The 18,020-nt window shown below is 41.1% G+C and overlaps 2 protein-coding genes and 1 non-coding gene across 9 annotated transcripts; 2 read left to right on the plus strand and 1 right to left on the minus strand.

Moving 5' to 3' along the window:
- The first annotated feature begins 38 nt into the window (after positions 1-38).
- On the plus strand, positions 39-5,672 carry EEF2KMT (eukaryotic elongation factor 2 lysine methyltransferase). 2 transcript variants are annotated; one of them, XM_049791855.1, is made up of 8 exons: positions 39-311; positions 408-470; positions 1,187-1,267; positions 1,489-1,590; positions 1,780-1,913; positions 2,732-3,039; positions 4,395-4,544; positions 5,252-5,672. In XM_049791855.1, exons 1-8 carry the CDS (start codon positions 204-206, stop codon positions 5,350-5,352), a joined length of 1,047 nt encoding a protein of 348 aa, XP_049647812.1. In that variant the 5' UTR covers positions 39-203; the 3' UTR covers positions 5,353-5,672. The 2 variants fall into 2 exon arrangements, with proteins under 2 accessions (XP_049647812.1, XP_049647813.1); XM_049791856.1 differs by having other exon boundaries at positions 39-301.
- TRNAK-UUU (transfer RNA lysine (anticodon UUU)) lies at positions 56-128 on the plus strand. The gene has a single exon. It is a non-coding gene; the product is annotated as a tRNA-Lys (tRNA).
- On the minus strand, positions 1,831-17,936 carry ALG1 (ALG1 chitobiosyldiphosphodolichol beta-mannosyltransferase). Of its 6 annotated transcripts, XR_007504570.1 has the most exons (16): positions 17,723-17,936; positions 17,496-17,573; positions 16,789-16,892; positions 16,144-16,292; positions 15,436-15,525; positions 14,646-14,762; positions 13,610-13,731; positions 12,814-12,852; positions 12,161-12,220; positions 10,514-10,624; positions 9,418-9,532; positions 8,566-8,641; positions 7,357-8,229; positions 3,156-3,242; positions 2,257-2,788; positions 1,831-1,897 (listed from the first exon to the last, which is right to left on the minus strand). XR_007504570.1 is itself a non-coding variant. In XM_049791842.1 (13 exons), the coding sequence occupies exons 1-13, from the start codon at positions 17,931-17,933 to the stop codon at positions 8,095-8,097; spliced, it is 1,401 nt and encodes a 466-aa protein (XP_049647799.1). In that variant the 5' UTR covers positions 17,934-17,936; the 3' UTR covers positions 6,650-8,094. The 6 variants fall into 6 exon arrangements, 2 of the variants coding, with proteins under 2 accessions (XP_049647799.1, XP_049647797.1); XR_007504569.1 differs by lacking the exons at positions 1,831-1,897; positions 2,257-2,788 and adding an exon at positions 6,115-6,170 and having other exon boundaries at positions 3,208-3,242; XR_007504572.1 differs by lacking the exons at positions 1,831-1,897; positions 2,257-2,788; positions 3,156-3,242 and adding an exon at positions 6,134-6,170 and having other exon boundaries at positions 7,925-8,229.
- Positions 17,937-18,020: the final 84 nt, after the last annotated feature.

Genomic DNA, 18,020 nt, shown 5'->3' on the forward strand with positions numbered 1-18,020 from the left:
GGAGGGGCAGGCCGAGGCCGGGGGGTGAGGGGGCCCCGCGTAGCGCCCCCTATGGGCCTGGATAGCTCAGCCGGGAGAGCATCAGACTTTTAATCTGAGGGTCCAGGGTTCGAGCCCCTGTTCAGGCGGGAGGGTTCCTCTTTCTTTTGGCGGTTCTTTCTCCGCGGCCCCGCCCCGGGGGCGGCGATCAGGCGAGGCCGGGGATGCGCGGCCTTACCAGGCCATGGCCGAGAGGGAGCTGGCGACCCGCTTCCAGCGCTGCTTCCTGGCGGCCCGGCAGCTCCCTTCCTTCCCCTGGCCGGTACGGTACGGTGAGGAGCGAGCGGCCGCCCGCCCTCCTTCCCCTCAGGTGGCGTCGTCCGGGGGGGACATCGAAACCTCAGCTTCATTTATTTCCTCTGTTTTAGGAGCTTGAACAAAACCTGCGGACCTCGCCGGATTCCTCCCTGCTCGTGGACATTCTGCACAAGGTGAGGCGGGGTAGCTCGGTGTCAACGGCGGCGCAGCAGGCCCGGGCTGCCGCGAACGCGCGACGCCGCCTCGTGCGACCGAAGCCAAAGCGATCGCTGGGGTTTGCTCATAATTACAAAGACAATTGACTTTGTGTCACCGGTTTTCTTTGGGCCCAGCAGAACAGATTTCTTTCTCTTCCTGTTACTTAGCTGTTCTGTATTAGCATCAAAATTAAGGCCCGTGGCCTTGAGCAGAGGTGTCTCATGGCGTGAGCAGGTCAGCCCGGCTGGTCCCGGGCCCCGGCGCACCGAGGGCGACGGAGGAGAGGTGATCCAGGCACCCTGAGAACGCGTCCGCCCGTACGGCGATTAAACTTTGAGTGTGGACGGGAAATGGCAAATAACATGGCAAACCAAAAAAAGAGAGATGAGAAAAGCAACACACAGCTAACTGGACTCACTTTCTGCTTGGTTTTGCTGTTTATTTTCTGAAAAGCAAAAAACACGTTTGCTGCCGCAGATCTGTAAACTAAGGAACTGATCAGAAATTGCCAAATTTCATTTTGTGGCTTAGCGTCATCACTTCTTTTAGCTACAGACTTGAATCACAATGCATTTCGTGACACAAAGAACCAATCAATGGCTCCCCTGTCTTTCTCTGGCCCCTTACTGCCTTTCATAAAATCTTCACTTGGTAACTGGTTTCAGTTGCTGTTCTTGTTTTGTTGTTTTAGACCATTCTCCACCCTCTGTCTGTAAAATATCCCCCCTCCACCAAGTACAGAAGATGCTTTCTAACTGAACTCATCAAAAAGGTAGTGCTTACTTTTCACGTTGGTTGCAATTTTTTTTTTCCTTGAAAATACGCCAGGTTTACACTATGGGCCAAGCTGAATTATTTGTATTAACAAAAAATAGCATTCAGTATAAAATACTGTGGCCAACAATGCATTAAAATGGGACTTGATGTGTGTACGTTTTCTGCTTCATGACAAACAATTCGATACCCGAAACTGCCCTGTTCTTTTTCACACAGCATGAATCCACAGCAGCTGAACCCCTGGATGAACTGTATGATACGCTGGCAGATATTTTAAATGAAGAAGAATCTACTCGCTGTTACAAAAACTACTTACTGGTAAGAACTTACGCTGCATTGTTATAAATCACTTTTAATCATCTGATCTAACCAATAATTGGCTTTAAAAGTAACCCCCCAGAAACCCAAAGTGCTTCCTGCCTTTTTCCAGGCGCTAATGTTGATTGTAAACTGTAAAACGCGTAGTCTGCGCTAATCCATCTCTCTCTTCCTGCGTGTGTCCTCCAGCCCACAGGAGAACCTGTTACCCTTTCCGAGAGCGTGGCAATTATCTCTGGAGGAACCACAGGGCTCATCACGTGGGACGCTGCTCTTCATCTCGCTGAATGGGCAATAGAGAACTCCGCTGTTTTCAGTAACAGGTAACTAGAGCAGCACAGATGGGGAGATGGGGAAAGAGAGTTTCATTCATAGGGCGAGCTAAACAACTGTAATTTAGTAATATACAGCATTTACCCCCAAAATAACTGCAATGACTATACCCGTTTGCTACTGGCTAACTGCTGCTCTCATCTGTTCTGTAACAGTCAAACCTTAATCCAGGAAAGGACCTCGTAGTTCTTTTAAGACAGGTTTTACAATCAAAACCATTATACCATGCAGTCTGACCTGCTCTGTGAAGTAGGCTGTTAAATTTCAGCTACTGCACCGTCTAACCAGTAACTTTAACTAGTGCATTTCACTCCATGATGGGATTCGTCTCACATAACTTTAGATGACCGATGTGCAGGTGTGCATATCCGATCTCATCATCTCAACTTGAAGCAGTCGAGAGGAACAAGCGCTTTTGAGGAAAGATTCAGCTAAGTTAATTTTAAGTATCGACCTCACAAGGAAAGGAACCGCACTGCTGCAGTGCCTGTTTCTCTCCACTATGAGAAGAATTGGACAACCAGTTTAGATGGAGACAACCATGCTGCAGAAGTCTAAAACCAGGTGGAAATGCTTTGTATCATGCACAAAAGCAGTATTTCAAGTAATTGATTCTTATGCTTACGATTGCATCTTCAGCATTTACCAACACTCTCAGTTATTTGAGACAAAGATTAGACTGTAGGTGGTTTATTCAAAAATTACTGAAATAATCTGTAACTGATTTTTAGATATACTTAGAATGTTTTGATTTCCTAACTCAGTTTAGAGTCCTAACAAGTACTTCTTTTACTCCATTACCCTTCAGGACAGTCTTGGAATTAGGAAGTGGGATCGGCTTCACTGGAATTGCAATCTGTAAAACCTGCAAACCCAAGACTTATATATTTAGTGACTACCACCATTGTGTTCTCAAACAGCTGACAGAAAACATCTGTTTGAATGGCTTTGTCTTGGAGCCTGGAACTACCCAGCACATCCAAACAGAGTCCCAAGGCCAGGAGGCAGAAGCAATGAATTACCAAACCCCAAAACTAATTGTTGCAGAACTTGACTGGGGCTCAGTTACAGAAAAACAACTGTTGGATCTTCAACCTGATGTCATCATTGCAGCAGGTACTTTACACTCCTGATTATGCCTCACTGTGTGCTATCATGCAGGAAGCAGCAGGTTAGAGAGATAAATGTAAAGGTATTTGTGTGCAGGATGCACTCAACCCTACTCCACTTACCATATCTACAAGTGTATGACAGATCTTCTCCCAGTTCATTTCACCATTCTGTCTTTTTCAGATACTCAGCAGTTTTTTATGTTCAGACTGAAAAGCAATTTTTTTTTTTAAGTACAGAAAAGAAATTCCAGAAACAGAAGATGATGAATCTGCCACTTTTAAGAGCCTCATAAATAACTGACAGTCTTGGTGTTCTCTTGAGGGATAACACATACTTTAAAAGAAAGTAACTTTTTTGGGACTTGCCTATGTATAAATCTGGAGGGAGTTTATAAAAATCTAGTAACGGAAAATCTAGCAATAGTAGAATTTCTTAGCTGTAGCTACAGGATTTTACTCCCTGATGTGGGGCTTTCCAGAGCAAAAATTACCTAAGAATTCAGGTGAAAAAATGACAAAATATACTGCCTTTGCCATCAAGAGTATCACATGATGCATTAAATACATGAATTCTGTAAAATGAAGTCACTGTATGTATGTTACCTAATGCCAACCATACTGTTCAGAGAATGCACAAACCAGCCCAAGCTGAACTCAAGAAGACAAGGCAACTCAAAACTGAAGGCTATTTATACGTATCTGCTATTTGCTGTTACTAGTTACTGCAGGACAATCCTTTTATTACATTGCATCAAGAGTAACTGCTATGTCTGTCACTGGTACACATACATCCTTTGACATTTCTGTGTAACAAACAACCACCTCTTGAATATCAGCCCTGAACACAAGACCGACACATTTCAGAATTACAGTGCTAATTAGTAAGGCTGACAATTTGTACTCCTTAGTGATCAGTTTTACCTTTCATCGCTGTTTCTGCTCTCAAGAAAATTATTCAAGATGAAAACTGCTGCAGTTCAAATCAAGTCTTTTGCGATCAGCCTCTAAAATACAGATTTTTAACAACGCAGTTTCATTCTGCTAAGGACAGTCATAACAGAGTATCAATGCTCAACATTTTTGCTGTCTCCCTTAAGACGGGCTTAAATGCAATATCTGACAATCCATTTACAAAAAGCAGCATTGATTTTGAGTGATTTTGGACTGATACTAGAGATGAGGGCAACTTGACATAGCATGTAAAATAGAGGCATTTTCTAAGATCTCTTGGGAATTTTTAACCCCTGAATACAATAACATTCTCCTGCAAGATGAATATTTTGTGGGTTTGGTTTGTAGTTTTCATTCTACTTTCTGCTCAATTCTCAATAAATATTGAATGTTTTCCTTTTTGTGCAGATGTGATATATGATCCAGAGATCATTTTAGTCCTTATTGGTATGCTACAAAAACTCTCCACTTCCAGAGCAGACAGAAAACCTCCTGAGGTCTACATTGCTTCCACCATTCGTAATCCAGACACGTATCACCTGTTCCAGGCTGAACTTGGTAGGTGCCTTTTTTGTGAAGTGTATCAATAGCTTTGGCCTCTTTCCCCATTACTTAATCTGCAGTAGAGATGAACAAGAGCACTTTTTGGTGATGGGTATTGTCCAATAGTGAGATTCTTATCCTAGAGCTAGATTTAAGAGCAGTTTGCCTAAAAGCAGTAACTTTTCCACAGGGATTTGATCAGGAGATTGGAACTTAAGCTTTTTGCTACATCCTGTCTATCACAACTTATATCTGTTAGTGCCAACTTGAGATGAATTGCAACTGTGGTGGCAATAGGAAACTAAAAAAGGGTTAAGCTTAAAGAATGAAAACCATCTGTGCTGCGCTGTCACAGCGATAACCTTCAAGATGCAGCCCAAAACCTTTATCTTAACTGTTCTTTGAGGTTTAAAAAAGAACAACTGAAGATTAAAATAAAATAGGGAAGCATTTTTTATTTTTCTTCATACGCTCTTCAGAAGCCTGTCTTTTGCAGGCTACTAGCTGTACAGCTGGTCTACAGCAATTGGTTAATTCACAAAATTACGCTGAGTGCATAGCAGAAGTGTTACTGTTCATTTTTAAAAGTACATACTCATAAGCACTTGCCTGTAGCTTGTTTTAACAGCACGCTAACACTTTCTTCTCACAGAATGTGATGTGCAACTTTTGTTCTTCATTTTATTAAGCAGAAAATTGATTCCCAGCGTTTCTCTTTACAGAAAAAGCTGGAATCAGATGGCAGATTACTCCAGCCCACAGCAAAACTGGTTTTCTCTGTGACGTGCAGCCAAACGTAACTATTCTACAGCTATTTATATAGACTTGGCAAATATGACAGAATTTTCAGACCAATGGAAGCTATCTTGTCCTTGCAACAAGATTATCTTGAATTCTAGAAACGTACATGAGAGGCACTGAGGATACAACTATATGAACGGACTGATGTCAAAGTGAGTTATGCTTGTTCCTGTAATTGTCAGCATGTACGCAAGCAAGCTGCTGCCCCTGAAATGTATCTGTGAACCTCAAGCAACAGAAGAGAAAGGCCTCCCTCATACTGCGCTTTGATTCTGTAGAAGACAACAGAACTGAACTGTAATTTTTTTTTTCAGCTGTGTCTTGATTTGTAAACAATGGAGCCATATCTGCAGGATCACAGACTGAGTATCTCACACTGACAAGGGAGCAAAACAGTGTTTCATAGTAATAAATATTTTTAAAATATTAAAACCAGCTGTAATTGTCTACTCTTTTTTATACTTGTCTGTATATACTTGCATACTTGCAGTATGGGTCATCTTAAAAATGAATTATGAACAATGCCTACAGTGAACATAGTAGATAGTGTCACAAGTTTACATGATGCTGTAAGAGGAAGTAATAGACCCTGCTGTAAATCAGGTCCATCTTTATTCTGCAGCGATGACAAAAATCAGAACTTGATTTACATTTCTGTCATATAAGGACTATCACTTTCATAACTAACTATTGGGAAGCCATTCTCTCAGACGGCCAGAAAATAAAGAATCGCACTCTGCAGCAATACTCTAGGTATACTGCAAAGAGGAAGAACTGAGCTCACCTTCTTTGAAACTTTCCATAATCCGTTAATCATTTTCCTGTTGGACAGTATTAACCCTGAAACAGAAAATAAAATATGCTGCTTTCTCCTGACTTCCTTTTCTGTACCTTGTTTTAAAAGCTACTTAAAAGAAAATGAACAAATACTTTAGCCTTCTGCCTCTGTAGTACAGAAAAGGGATGATAGGTAACTTTAAACATGAAGAATCATCTTATTCAAGCTGAAGGAGGCCATGACTTCTAGTATTAAGTTGGATATACAGAAGTAACCCCACCCCAGGTTTTAGCTACCTCTCCTCGAGAAGGAAGAATTCAAAGGCACTATTTACAGGAGTAAATGCACACTAGCAGCCCAAACAGGAGGTTCTTTATCTCCCCTTACAGAAAATTCTTCAAGTCACTCAAAAGATCTGTACAGATGGCTTGTTTCGGATCCAAAAAGATTTATTGTAGGAAGCTGAAATCTCTCTAAAGCTTTCAGCATTACAGTTTAATTAGAGAAGTGCCTAATTTACCCCCATGTGCACACCAGTGGCTAAAGGGGAATAGCCAAACTACCAGACAGGATTTGCTTGAAAACAGTAGGGAAAAAAATAATTAAAACCAAAATAAAATCAGCAAATAAATGTTTATGGATCATTCTTCAGTCAATAAACTACTGAAATTGCCAAACTCCTGCAGTAAGCAACCTGGACTCTTATTTTCACCTTCCCACCAGAGGAACCAAATCACTGCCAACAATCTTTTTTTGATGAGAGAGTGTCTACTGTAACCACAGCACAGAAGGGGAAAGGCAAGATTAGCAAATGCCTGTCTAGCTTGACAAAAGCAGATATTAAATGATTACAAAGTAAGCGGGTTTAAAAATGCTGGTGCAGGTTATAACCATCTACCACCAACTGAACTAGAAATTCTGAAGAGCAGTAACCACATGATAAAATCAAGTACATTCATTCTTTAAATGGCTAACATCTATTTTATAATTGAAAAGGTAATGAAAAAAGCATCTTGTAAGCACAAGGTCTGCCTATGAATACTGATATTAACAATAAAAAGATGAAGGGTATACCTGAGTGAGCAGTCAGAAAGTGAAATGCCCTTTTATTAAGTTATACATAATTTAATAATAGGTTTTGGTTTTATTTTTTCCTTTTCTATTCATCTGTTCAAAAAGGGATACATTTGACTTTCTTTCTCAAGGTAAATGGGCACATTCACTTCAGTATATAAGGACAACACTCACTGAAAGGTCTGTTTTCCTCTAAGTGTTCAACAAAGCTGTCACATACCAGTGGCTGCGCTTTCACATTCTTGCACACTCTGTACAAAGGAAAACAACTTTGAAACAAAATAATTGTCTTGAAATCATAAAAGAGGATATTCAGCGCTTGTCTAGGGAAGACTAGCCAAGAATATTGACTGGTTGAAAAAATGAGACCCTCACTGTATCCTCAGTTTAATTCAAGTAAGAGGCATCTCCCATTTGCAAGAGAACATATCCAAATCGCCTACTAAAGTGCTTACTGTACAACAGGTATAACTGGTAATAGTTTATCTATGTATTCAAGTATCTTCACCAAAAAGTGACCTTTAAGCAGCACAGGTAACAGATTTTGCACATACGAGTTCCTAGAGTAACTAAACCTCTCTCCCACTTTCTCAAGATCCATCCCAAGTGGTAAGGAAGGAAAGGCAGTCCAGGTAGCAAGGCTCAAGCTCTCCAGCACAGGAACGAGGTCTCCCCTCCAGACTTACACTGTTAGCAGACAACAAATAGCCTCGGCTGCACCTTCAGCACTACTCTTACTCACATGAGAAGCTAAAATTGTAAAGGAAGAGGTGTGTCCAAACACTTGTTCCAAGATGAAGTAGTTAAAAACTGCAACTATAGATAATACAAAGTGTTTATTCACTATTTATCAAATCCGTGCAGCTTCAGGAATGCATTAGCTTTTGTGACACCCTCCTCTCCCACAAAAAGTCATTCGTTCTGCCCAAGCAAAGGAAGAACAGTCTGGTCCCAACTCTCATCCCAGCGCAGCTGCTTGGACGCACGAAGGTTTTTTCTGAAGGTGTGAAGTTTGCCTTCCAGTGTAGGAAATCCCAAGAAAAGCATCTGTAAGTTAAAAAAGAAAAACAGAAAAATACCATCATGCTACGTTTTAGGCTCATTCTAGCCTCCCCAATGTTAACCCTCAACTACAATGCTGCAGTAAGAGAGTGCTCTTTGGTCTGACCCTATAAATAGTGAACAATGACAATATTTAAAGTGTTCTTGCCAGCTTCAGATTCATATTCAAATAGAAGTGAGACCAGTAACATTGACCAGGCAAAGCAGTATCTTCTGAGAATGCAAAATGCACAGATTATAGTCAGATATGGAAAGGTGGCTTACATGGGAGCACCTTTGCAGTTACAGCTAGTGGGAAAGAAAAATCACTCAAGCCATTACCTTTAGTTGTTCTGCAAGTTCATTTGAGTCCCTAAATATCAGACCATTTTCATCGTGTTTCACAAGTTCATGTAAACTGTGAACAAAAGGCACAGAAAAAAACATGAGACAAAAAGCAGCAAGAGGGACATATACATTTTAAAAGTTGCATAGTAACATCCAAAAAGATCATACTAGGCTATCTGTAACATAATGATCCTGGATGTCTAGATACGAACTTCATAGCTGCCAAAATGGAACAAAGGTGGCAGGTTTAAACATTTCAATTTAAAGATTGTTTCTCCCTTCTATCTCAGACTATTTAAATGTACCATTACAGTACAAAAGGGCCCTCACTCTTGTCTGTCTGCCACTCATCTAGACATACATTAAAAATCAGGGCTATAATCTACTTCAGAATTAACCCACAAGGAAAATCTGTCCATGATGCAGTTCAAGAGCTCTTCACAGAGAATTTATCTTTCTTTATAAAATCTACTGTTTCCCCAGAGGGCCATAAATTCTAAGACTGACTATGCATACACTCACCCCTTCACAGAACAGAGACATGTCTATGCAGAAGGAAGCTTTTTTTTAATGAAGTATATGGAAACAAAGTATTACAGGGTAGTTATTTTTTTTAAGGTAAGTGGTTGCATTAAATGCTCCCAACTTTGTAGAGACTCGTCTTAATTTTTTAACTTAAAATAAACCAACATTGATTTCTAACTTATCTTACTGAATAAAAGAAAGTTATTATGGCATAATGCTGGAATCTCATTTGATACATAGAGTAGCTCCTGAACTCTTGCTTTGTAAGAATACTCTTTTATATGATCCACTTAAACTGTATCTGAATAAGCAAGCTCTTACCATTCAAAATATATTGCACACACAGGTAAACAACAGCCAAACATATCTACCACCTTCATGGGTAAATCCAAACCACTAGATGATTTATGGAGACATACCCCCAGGTCTGCTGAGCCTGAAAAGCAAGCCAAACAGACAAGAGGCTGAATTCTCTGAAAGCAGCTCTTCTAGCCTTACTGTAAACCTTTCTAGTTATGTACTATTTTGGGCAATGCAAACTAAACATGAGCTACCTTCAACACCATCCAGACTGGCTCAATTTCAAGCACTTAGGGGCAAAAAAAAAAAGTGCAATATATTTTGTAACTAAAATTAGTGAGACTTTAGAAACATATCAGGTGAGTGCATATTAAATTAAAGGGAATTTTAAAATTCACATATCTTAAAACAGCCTTTCTGCCTCTTAATCTGCTAAAAACAGGTAACTGCACAGGAGAACTCCATCACAATCCAGACAGGATACGCTGCATGGCTCACTAGCAACCTCTTCCAGTTCAAGTGATTTCGAAATACAGAAATTACAGTGTTGACTTTATAGACTCTATAGTCATTAGTTAAAAAGTACCAAATAAACACAGTGTTTTACAGCCCTATAAATTAGCAGGCTCTCACCCTGCAGAATGTAGATCAAGCTGAATATGTATTTTACCACTTTTAAGCTTACTCACACTTTATCCTAATACAGTAAACATGCTAAGGGAATTCTATTCCAAGGACCTGTTAATTTAGAATTTCAGCTACTTTTGGTTGCTCAGCCAAAAACTTTATGGTTTCATTTACTGAAGTGACCCTGAAAGTAAACTGGAACGTGCACAGGCACACTGTATTTCAGCGTAGTCAGAAGAAACAAAGAGGCGAAAATAGCAATACAGGTACTATGCCTACTTCTTGCGACAACAGTGAAAAACTGTAGTTAAGAGAAATTTAGCAATTTTGCTAGCATGCGTCAAAACCACAAATATACCGTCACTAACCAGCAACTTCAGTCACTTACTATATTCTACCACCTTCTGTGCAAAATCTGTATCAGCTCTCTGCAACTGTGCAAGGTTGTTTTTCACACATTCTCAAGCCTGTTTCATAATCCAGTATTTACCAAGCAAAAGAGGGTAATCCTCAGCTTCAAGCCACGGTGTACAGATCTGGATATGTTTAAAGTGCAGTTTATTTATCAGTCCATTGTAGTAGTCTTTTAGAGGTCCTTTACCTGTTTAAAACAGAAAAGAAATATATGTAATAGTTGTTTTATTAAGATGACTGAAAATAGTGTGGTCTGTGCATCTTGCTGTACAGCTGACAAACTCCTGTTGTACCAGGTACATCAAAAAGGATACCACACACAATCCCCTAAAAGACACATAAAAGACTAAGTCCCGTAGAAAGAAATGTGAACCTAGACTTCTCTCACTCGGTATTTAGAAGAGCCTGCCATCAATATAGAATCATAGAATCATTTAGGTTGGAAAAGACCTTTAAGGCCATCAAGTCCAACTGTTAACCTAGCACTGCCAAGTCTACCACTAAAGCATGTCCCTAAGCACCACACCTACATGTCTTTTAAATCCCTCCAAGGATGGTGACTCAACTCTTTCCCTGGGCAGCCTGTTCCAATGATTGACAACCCTTTTGGGGAAGAAATTTTTCCTAATATCCAATCCAAACCTCCCCTGGCACAACTTGAGGCCATTTCCTCTTGTCCTATTGCTTGTTACCTGGGAAAAGAGACTGACCCTCACCTCGTTAAAACCTCCTTTCAGGTAGTTGTAGGGAGGGATGAGGTCTCCCCTCAGCCTCCTTTTCTCCAGACTAAACAACCCCAGTTCCCTCAGCTGCTCCTCGTAAGACTTGTGCCCTGGACCCTCCACCAGCTTCGTTGCCCTCCTTTGGACACACTCCAGCACCCCAGGGTCTTTCTTGTAGTGAGGGACCCAACACTGAACATGGTATTTGAAGTGCGGCCTCACCAGTGCCAAGTACAGGGCGACAGACCATCACTTCCCTGCTCCTGCTGGCCACGCTATTTCTGATATAAGCCAGGATGCCACTGGCCTTCTTGGCCACCTGGACACACTGCTGGCTCATATTCAGCCGGCTGTCACCAACAGCCCCAGGTCCTTTTCCACCAGGCAGCTTTCCAGCCATTCTTCCCCAAGCCTGTAGCGCTGCATGGGGTTGTTGTGACCAAACTGTGGGACCCAGCACTGATCCTTGTTGAATCTCATACAAATGGCCTTGGCCCATCGATATCGCCCAGTCTTAACCTGCATTTTGCCTACAGCCCTAAGATAACCAAATAAGTAATGACAAATTTCTTCAGCACAACTGGCCCTTTAAAATCATACTAAGTTTTAGTTTGCTCTTAATGAGAAAGTTAACGAAACAGCATTCGTTCTGCCTACACAACTTTTTGGCAAAACCTTATTTGATGGTCCTTTTTTCCAGCACTAAATAAAAATCTTTCTGCTTAACACTCCAAACATCAGATTTTACGTTTCTTTTGCAGCATCATCTCAATGTTCAGCTTAAATTCTTTTGAACGTGGAGTAATGTACAGCTGTATTAGATAGGGAGGCCTATATGGCTGTAACAGACCAACTATAAATCACTACTCTTATAACCAGACATAAAGGCAACCATTCCTCCTCTCTCTTCACCATCAACAGAAGAGTCAGCATAGAACAAAAGTGAAAATGAAGTTTTCTGTATTTGCACTGAGGGAATTGTAAAGCACATAAACTATTACCTGTTATCACACATACTAAAGATGGAAGCGTGACTCCCTCATCGATATACCGCTCATAATCTGGAGAAGATAAAAAAACTGTTTAGAGTCGACAAATATATGGATGCTTGGTTTAAGAATGGTCACAGTGAGTTAATTGTTTAGCTTCCTACTTCAAGTAGTTTATTTACAAGCATATACCTAGTAAAATCATAGTAAATTTAGAAATGTTAAAATTGACAAACTCCTATAGAAATAAATTATGGTCTGTTTAAAATGCACTACTCATAAAGCATTTGTTCCACTACACCATATCAGCTGTTTCAATGTATCAATTTAGAAACTGCAGCTACAAAGTCTACAAACTAAAACAATGAGTATTCCCTTCTTTCCTATTAGCAGATGCCTAACAGAGAGTATATGTAACAGCTTAGAAAATAAAAATCACAATTTACAAGCTAATTAGATACAATTCTCCCTGACAACTACTCTAATTGAATCCAGATGTTGCACTTCTCTATTTCAACTACTACTCTTAAACCACTGCTAATTAATCAAATACACCTGCATTTTCGCTTGAACATGGAAGCACTAGTCTTAGTGAAACCTTTCATAACTGTCCAGAATACAACTATTCCCCTTTGAACAAGTAAGGTTAATTCCTTCATACCTACCTTCTAAAGCTTTTAAAAGGACGGAAAAGTCTTCATCCTCTGAAAGAGAAGGCTTTATTAGTGCCATTCATATTTCTATCACTTATAATGAATTACTGTCTTTAAGTAACAACAATCGAGATTTTCCTCACCTTCACCTACATGATTTAAGTATGGACCATGCTTTTCCTATTAAAAATCTACGGTAACTATTTTTATAAATAGAATTCTATAACCATATACAGTGCTTATTTGATCCCCTTAATGGCAACACGGCAGACAAACAAGCCACAAATACTGCACATGCTCAAAGCTATCAAGTTAAAGTTTTCTCATTTCTAAAGCCAGAGAATTAAGTGTAGAAATTGCCCTGTTAATTCAAAGCTAGAGACAATTCTGCCCACAGAGAACAAAAAAAGAGAGAAAATTATGTAATATACATTATCGGAAATAAAGGAGTAAATATTTTAGTTTCTTCATCTGTTTTACACCACCGTGCAAGACCATATGCCTAGAATAAAAGTTAGAAAAAGAAGTAAGCAATCTCTTTTAATCACTCTTGAAGCTGAGCCTCTAGACTGTAGCTCTATAATTAAAATACAACTTAAGAAATAATTCATTTTTAGCCACAGAGGTATATCATATATAACTTGTCTTCATATTCTTCCAGACAAGTGAAGGAAAAATGTAACTTCACCACTGATGATGTAAACATGCCTCTATAGTGTGTCAAGTGTGAGGAAGTATAAACAGCTGTAGTTTTATCTTTTGTTAAACAGTGGTTAAATATTAAAAATAAAACTATTTGTTTCCAAACCTGTCCAGCTTGTGCTGCTGATTAGAAGAGCTGGCCGTCCTCTGGCTTTTATTACGTGTCCATTTTTTTCATCCATTTCTGTAAAGGCAGTCCACTCAGCATTCAAACTGCCAGACTCTGTACTATGGAAACAGAATTTTCTGAGTACGGACTACACAAACAAGCAGGAAATACTACGCTTAACTGGCATCAATTTCCAAACACTTTGTTTCAGATTTTCTGCTCAACTTCTTTAGAAACACAGTCATTACAGTATCGAGCTGCAGAGAGATACCTGATCGCCTTTCCTATTGCTACCAAGAGCCTAGTGACACTACTGCTATAGGCACAATTCTGTCTTCTAACAAAGTGTTTTCCCTAACAAGTTGAGAGAATAGTCTTTCTTTCCAGCTCTGTCTCAAACATATAGCAGAGCATGGACGCCAACAGTACATTTATTCACTTAAACTCAGAACCTCTACATTCTGTGGTGGGCATTTCCCCCCCCCCAAAAAAAAACCAAACCACTATACACTATGGCTTTCACTTCTTTTTCAAGCATTAGTTTGGTAAAGTAACTCCCTGTTAAATCTGCTATAGGAGACATCCTGCACATAGCCAGACGGGAACGTTTAACATGCAGAACAAGATCTTGAAAGCTCTCCACAGTAAGCAAAAGGAAGGGATGCTATTAACGAAGCATCCAGTCACTGTCATCTAGTTCAATGGGAACTAGACAACTGCTGAGTTCCACCCCAGAGATATTCTATTACAGCTTGCCTCAGTACTTATGTGAACTTCTTTAAAAATACAACACTTCTATTATCTCACACACCAAGCATTGTGTTACCACAGTTCAGTGATTTCACTCACTCTGGCCTCTCTTAGCAACAATTAAGCTAACTTGCACAGCATCTGCTGCCAGTTAAGAGCACACAGAGACCACTCTGCCTGCTGATGTTCAGTAACTTGTGACCCCATGCAAAACTATTTCTGGTAACTAAGTGCAATAACTTTATGTCATTCTGTTAAGGACTGTAACTGATGCTTTACTTACACATACCGTGGTTTAAAAGGCTCATAGTCTTTGGCAAGTTTCACGTACAAATGATGTTGAAGTTCTAATGGTGTTTCCTTAAAATAAGAAGCTGGCTTGTCATACAGTGTTACCGCCCTATAATAAAAATAAATTCACAAGTTAAATATAAAACAGATGTAACAAAACGTATACAGTACAGTGACAGGCTACAACAGTGTAATGCAGAAAGTAATTAAGCAAATCAATACAGCAAAATAATTAATCTTTTTACTTTCAACTTTCTATATTCCTGAAGTTTCCTGGAGTACACCAAGGTGGACATATTAATCCTGTAACAAAGGACCCGTTTCTTGTGTGCATATTCAAGGAGTGTAATGCAACCGTAAGAACTGCAGACATCATTGTCCTGATTTTTAAACTTACTTCATAACCTTTCCTGAGCAACTTTTATCTTAAAGCCCTCCGATTACAAAAGAAAAATTTGCAGGGCAGACTAATTGTTAGAATACGCAGTGATGTCTGCCTCATTCTGATTCTACAGGCAGCTTGGCAGCAAACTTCCATAACCCCTGGACTGTTACCTTCTGGTCAATGGGGTGTTAATTATGAAGGGTAATGAAGATTCTTGAATGCCCACACTCCACTAGCTCATTACAAAACAGAGCTAACGTGTTTCAGTGGTGGTGGATGGGCTAGTGAAATTTTCTTTTCTAAGATTCCTCTGAATCCAGAATCATCAGGGATACGTTCTTTCATTTTACTTCACATATGCACATACTCACTAATTTGTTCGCGATAAATGACTTACTTTATGTTGCAATTCACCCACAGATCTTCTTTCATTGCATTAGTGACACACAAGTTATAGTCAGACAGACGTCCAAAAAGCTTTTCATACCTGAGAAAAATTAACTCTTAGTTAGAAACCACAGGCAACTGCCTTAGCCAAACAATAACTGCACCCAGCACCCATGCTAATTTAAAGCCAAACAAAACCAAAAGAAACCCAACTGTCCCCAGAAACTGGAATTTAATTATCAATTATTGATTGACTCCTTATACTGAAGCAGTATCAGTTTATGAGAAGGGATACAGCATGACTCCTTATTCTCTAAGACTTAAGAACACAAAACTTGAAAGCCCTTATAGCCTTTCTCTACATTTAACCAATTAGATTCAGAAAGAAACAGACCTTTAAAGATGAGCGGGAGCATAAAGCAGCATTAGAGAGTAAAAAAACCCAGTACATATAAAGTCACTCTAATAACAAGATCAAAGTTTGCGTATGCATGTAAAAGCAACCTGCCTACTTCATCAATCACCTTCCTATGTGTTTAACAAAGGCGACTTACAGAACACACTTTCTGAAATAGAAAGGAGTTGTAACACAGCAAAATCCAGAAATCCTTCACGGAAACAGCCCTTTGCCAATTATATTCTCCCCACTGGTTTCCATTCTTCTGAATTCTGCAAAGGTACGTAATTTATAAAGAGGAGAAGAAATTACTGTACAAACCATTTTGCAATTTGTACTACTGGGTGATTTCTTCCATGATTCAGACTCATTATAGTATATCCATAGTTGTGCCAATCAATTATCAGTTTGCTTCTCCAGAAAAGACATGCTACCCAGGCAACAGCTATGCTAGGCAAGCCTGGAGGATTCTGTTTAATAAATAAAACAAATAAAAATAGCATAAGGCTGTGATCAAGTGACAAACACTAAGCAACTACCAGAAAAAGAAAACCAAATGACTGAAATTGTGCTGCTTCAAAGGATCTTAATGAACAGAGACAATTTTGTATTTACCAACTATAGAACTGCCAGTTTCTCTGATGAAGATTAGTAGGCACTTCAAACTTAATGTTGGATCAGGATCAAAATTCCCCTCCAATAAACACACAAACTTTTCTGTTAAAATTTATTTTTTACTGCTATCCATGCCAATGAAGCTCAAAAGCTCAATTAACAGAAAGAACCGATGTGAACTTTTAAAAGAAAAATCAAAGTTCAGAGCCAAATAGTTTGATATAGGTTTATACCATTGATCGGGCCAGTTTTAGTTCTCAAATAATTAGAACAATGTCCAAGACTGCTAAAAACGCCCTGTACTGTAGTACTATTTATTTTTCTTAATGTTAGTCCTAACACAAAACATACCTGAAGAAGAATATAGGATGGCTGATCTATCTTCAGCATCGTGTACAGTAATTGTACTGCCTGCACAATGACTTTTATGACATACTGGAAAAGCTTTGGGCCAACTGCAAAACAACAGAAAACCTGATAAGAATATTGCAGCTCTCCAGAAATGTGCACCTCATACAGAACCAGCCACGTCTGCAGAGAAAGTTTTACGAGAATGGTACGCTGTAAAAATGGAAACCTGGTTTTAGACAAACATCTCACATCCCTGCAAATTCCTGTTCTATGTTCTGTACACAAAGAAATTGGGGCAGGTATGGGTAAACATACACACAAGGTTAAAAAAAATAAAACAAATTAAGTGTCCCTGTTTCAGCCTGCATCAGAACCGCATTAATGTGCTCCAATACCACAGAGGCAAGTGTAGGGAGGCACCAAGGATGCGTAGCCTCTGCGTGCGGCCGGGCTGAGCCAGCACACACATCTGCACCAGCCCCATCGCCCCACGGCAGCGAGGCCCGAACCCCCTTCGGCTTGTTTATTTTTCCACCTAAAATCTCGTTTCCCCTTTTCCTCTGCTGCCCCCCGCCCCGAACACAAACACCCTGCACGACCACGCTCCGGGCCCCGGCCCGGCCCCGGCGACCCGCTCCTCCCGCAAGCCCCGGGCCGAGGACTCCCGGCGGGGCCGGGAGCCGGAGTCGGAGCCGTCCCGCACCCACCTCGCAGCCCCCGCAGGTCCGCCACGGGCACCAGCCGTATCTTCCCGCTCCGCAGCACGTCGCCGTGCGGCCTAGTCTCTGCCAGATGAGAGAGGCCCGTCAGAGGAGCGACCCCCGCACACCGCCCCGGCCCGGCGCCAGCCCCGCCGCCGCCTCCGCGTAGCTCAAACCGGGCGCCGTCCCCTGTGGAGCGGGGAGGGGGAAAGGACCCGCCCGCCCTCACTCACGGAGGTAGCCCAGCAGCTCGACGCCGCGTCCGTGCCGGGCCAGCGAGAGCGCGTGGTACTGCATCCGCGGGCTGCGGCCCAGGTCGCCCAGCACCGCCACGCACACCCGGCCCGCGCCGCCCGCTGCCGCCCGCCGCCGCCGCCACAGCAACGCCGCCAGCACCAGCGTCCCCGCCGCCGCCAGCAGCAGCACCGCGCCGCCCGCCGCCATCTTGTGCCGCCAGCGGCGGGAAGGGCGAGGAGGGGGAAGGGCGCCCCCTGGCGACGGCGCTCTCTGAGGGGACCCGGGCTCTGCGGT

Source organism: Accipiter gentilis, chromosome 33 (assembly GCF_929443795.1).
Source record: "Accipiter gentilis chromosome 33, bAccGen1.1, whole genome shotgun sequence".
NCBI classification, from domain to species: Eukaryota; Metazoa; Chordata; class Aves; order Accipitriformes; family Accipitridae; genus Astur; species Astur gentilis.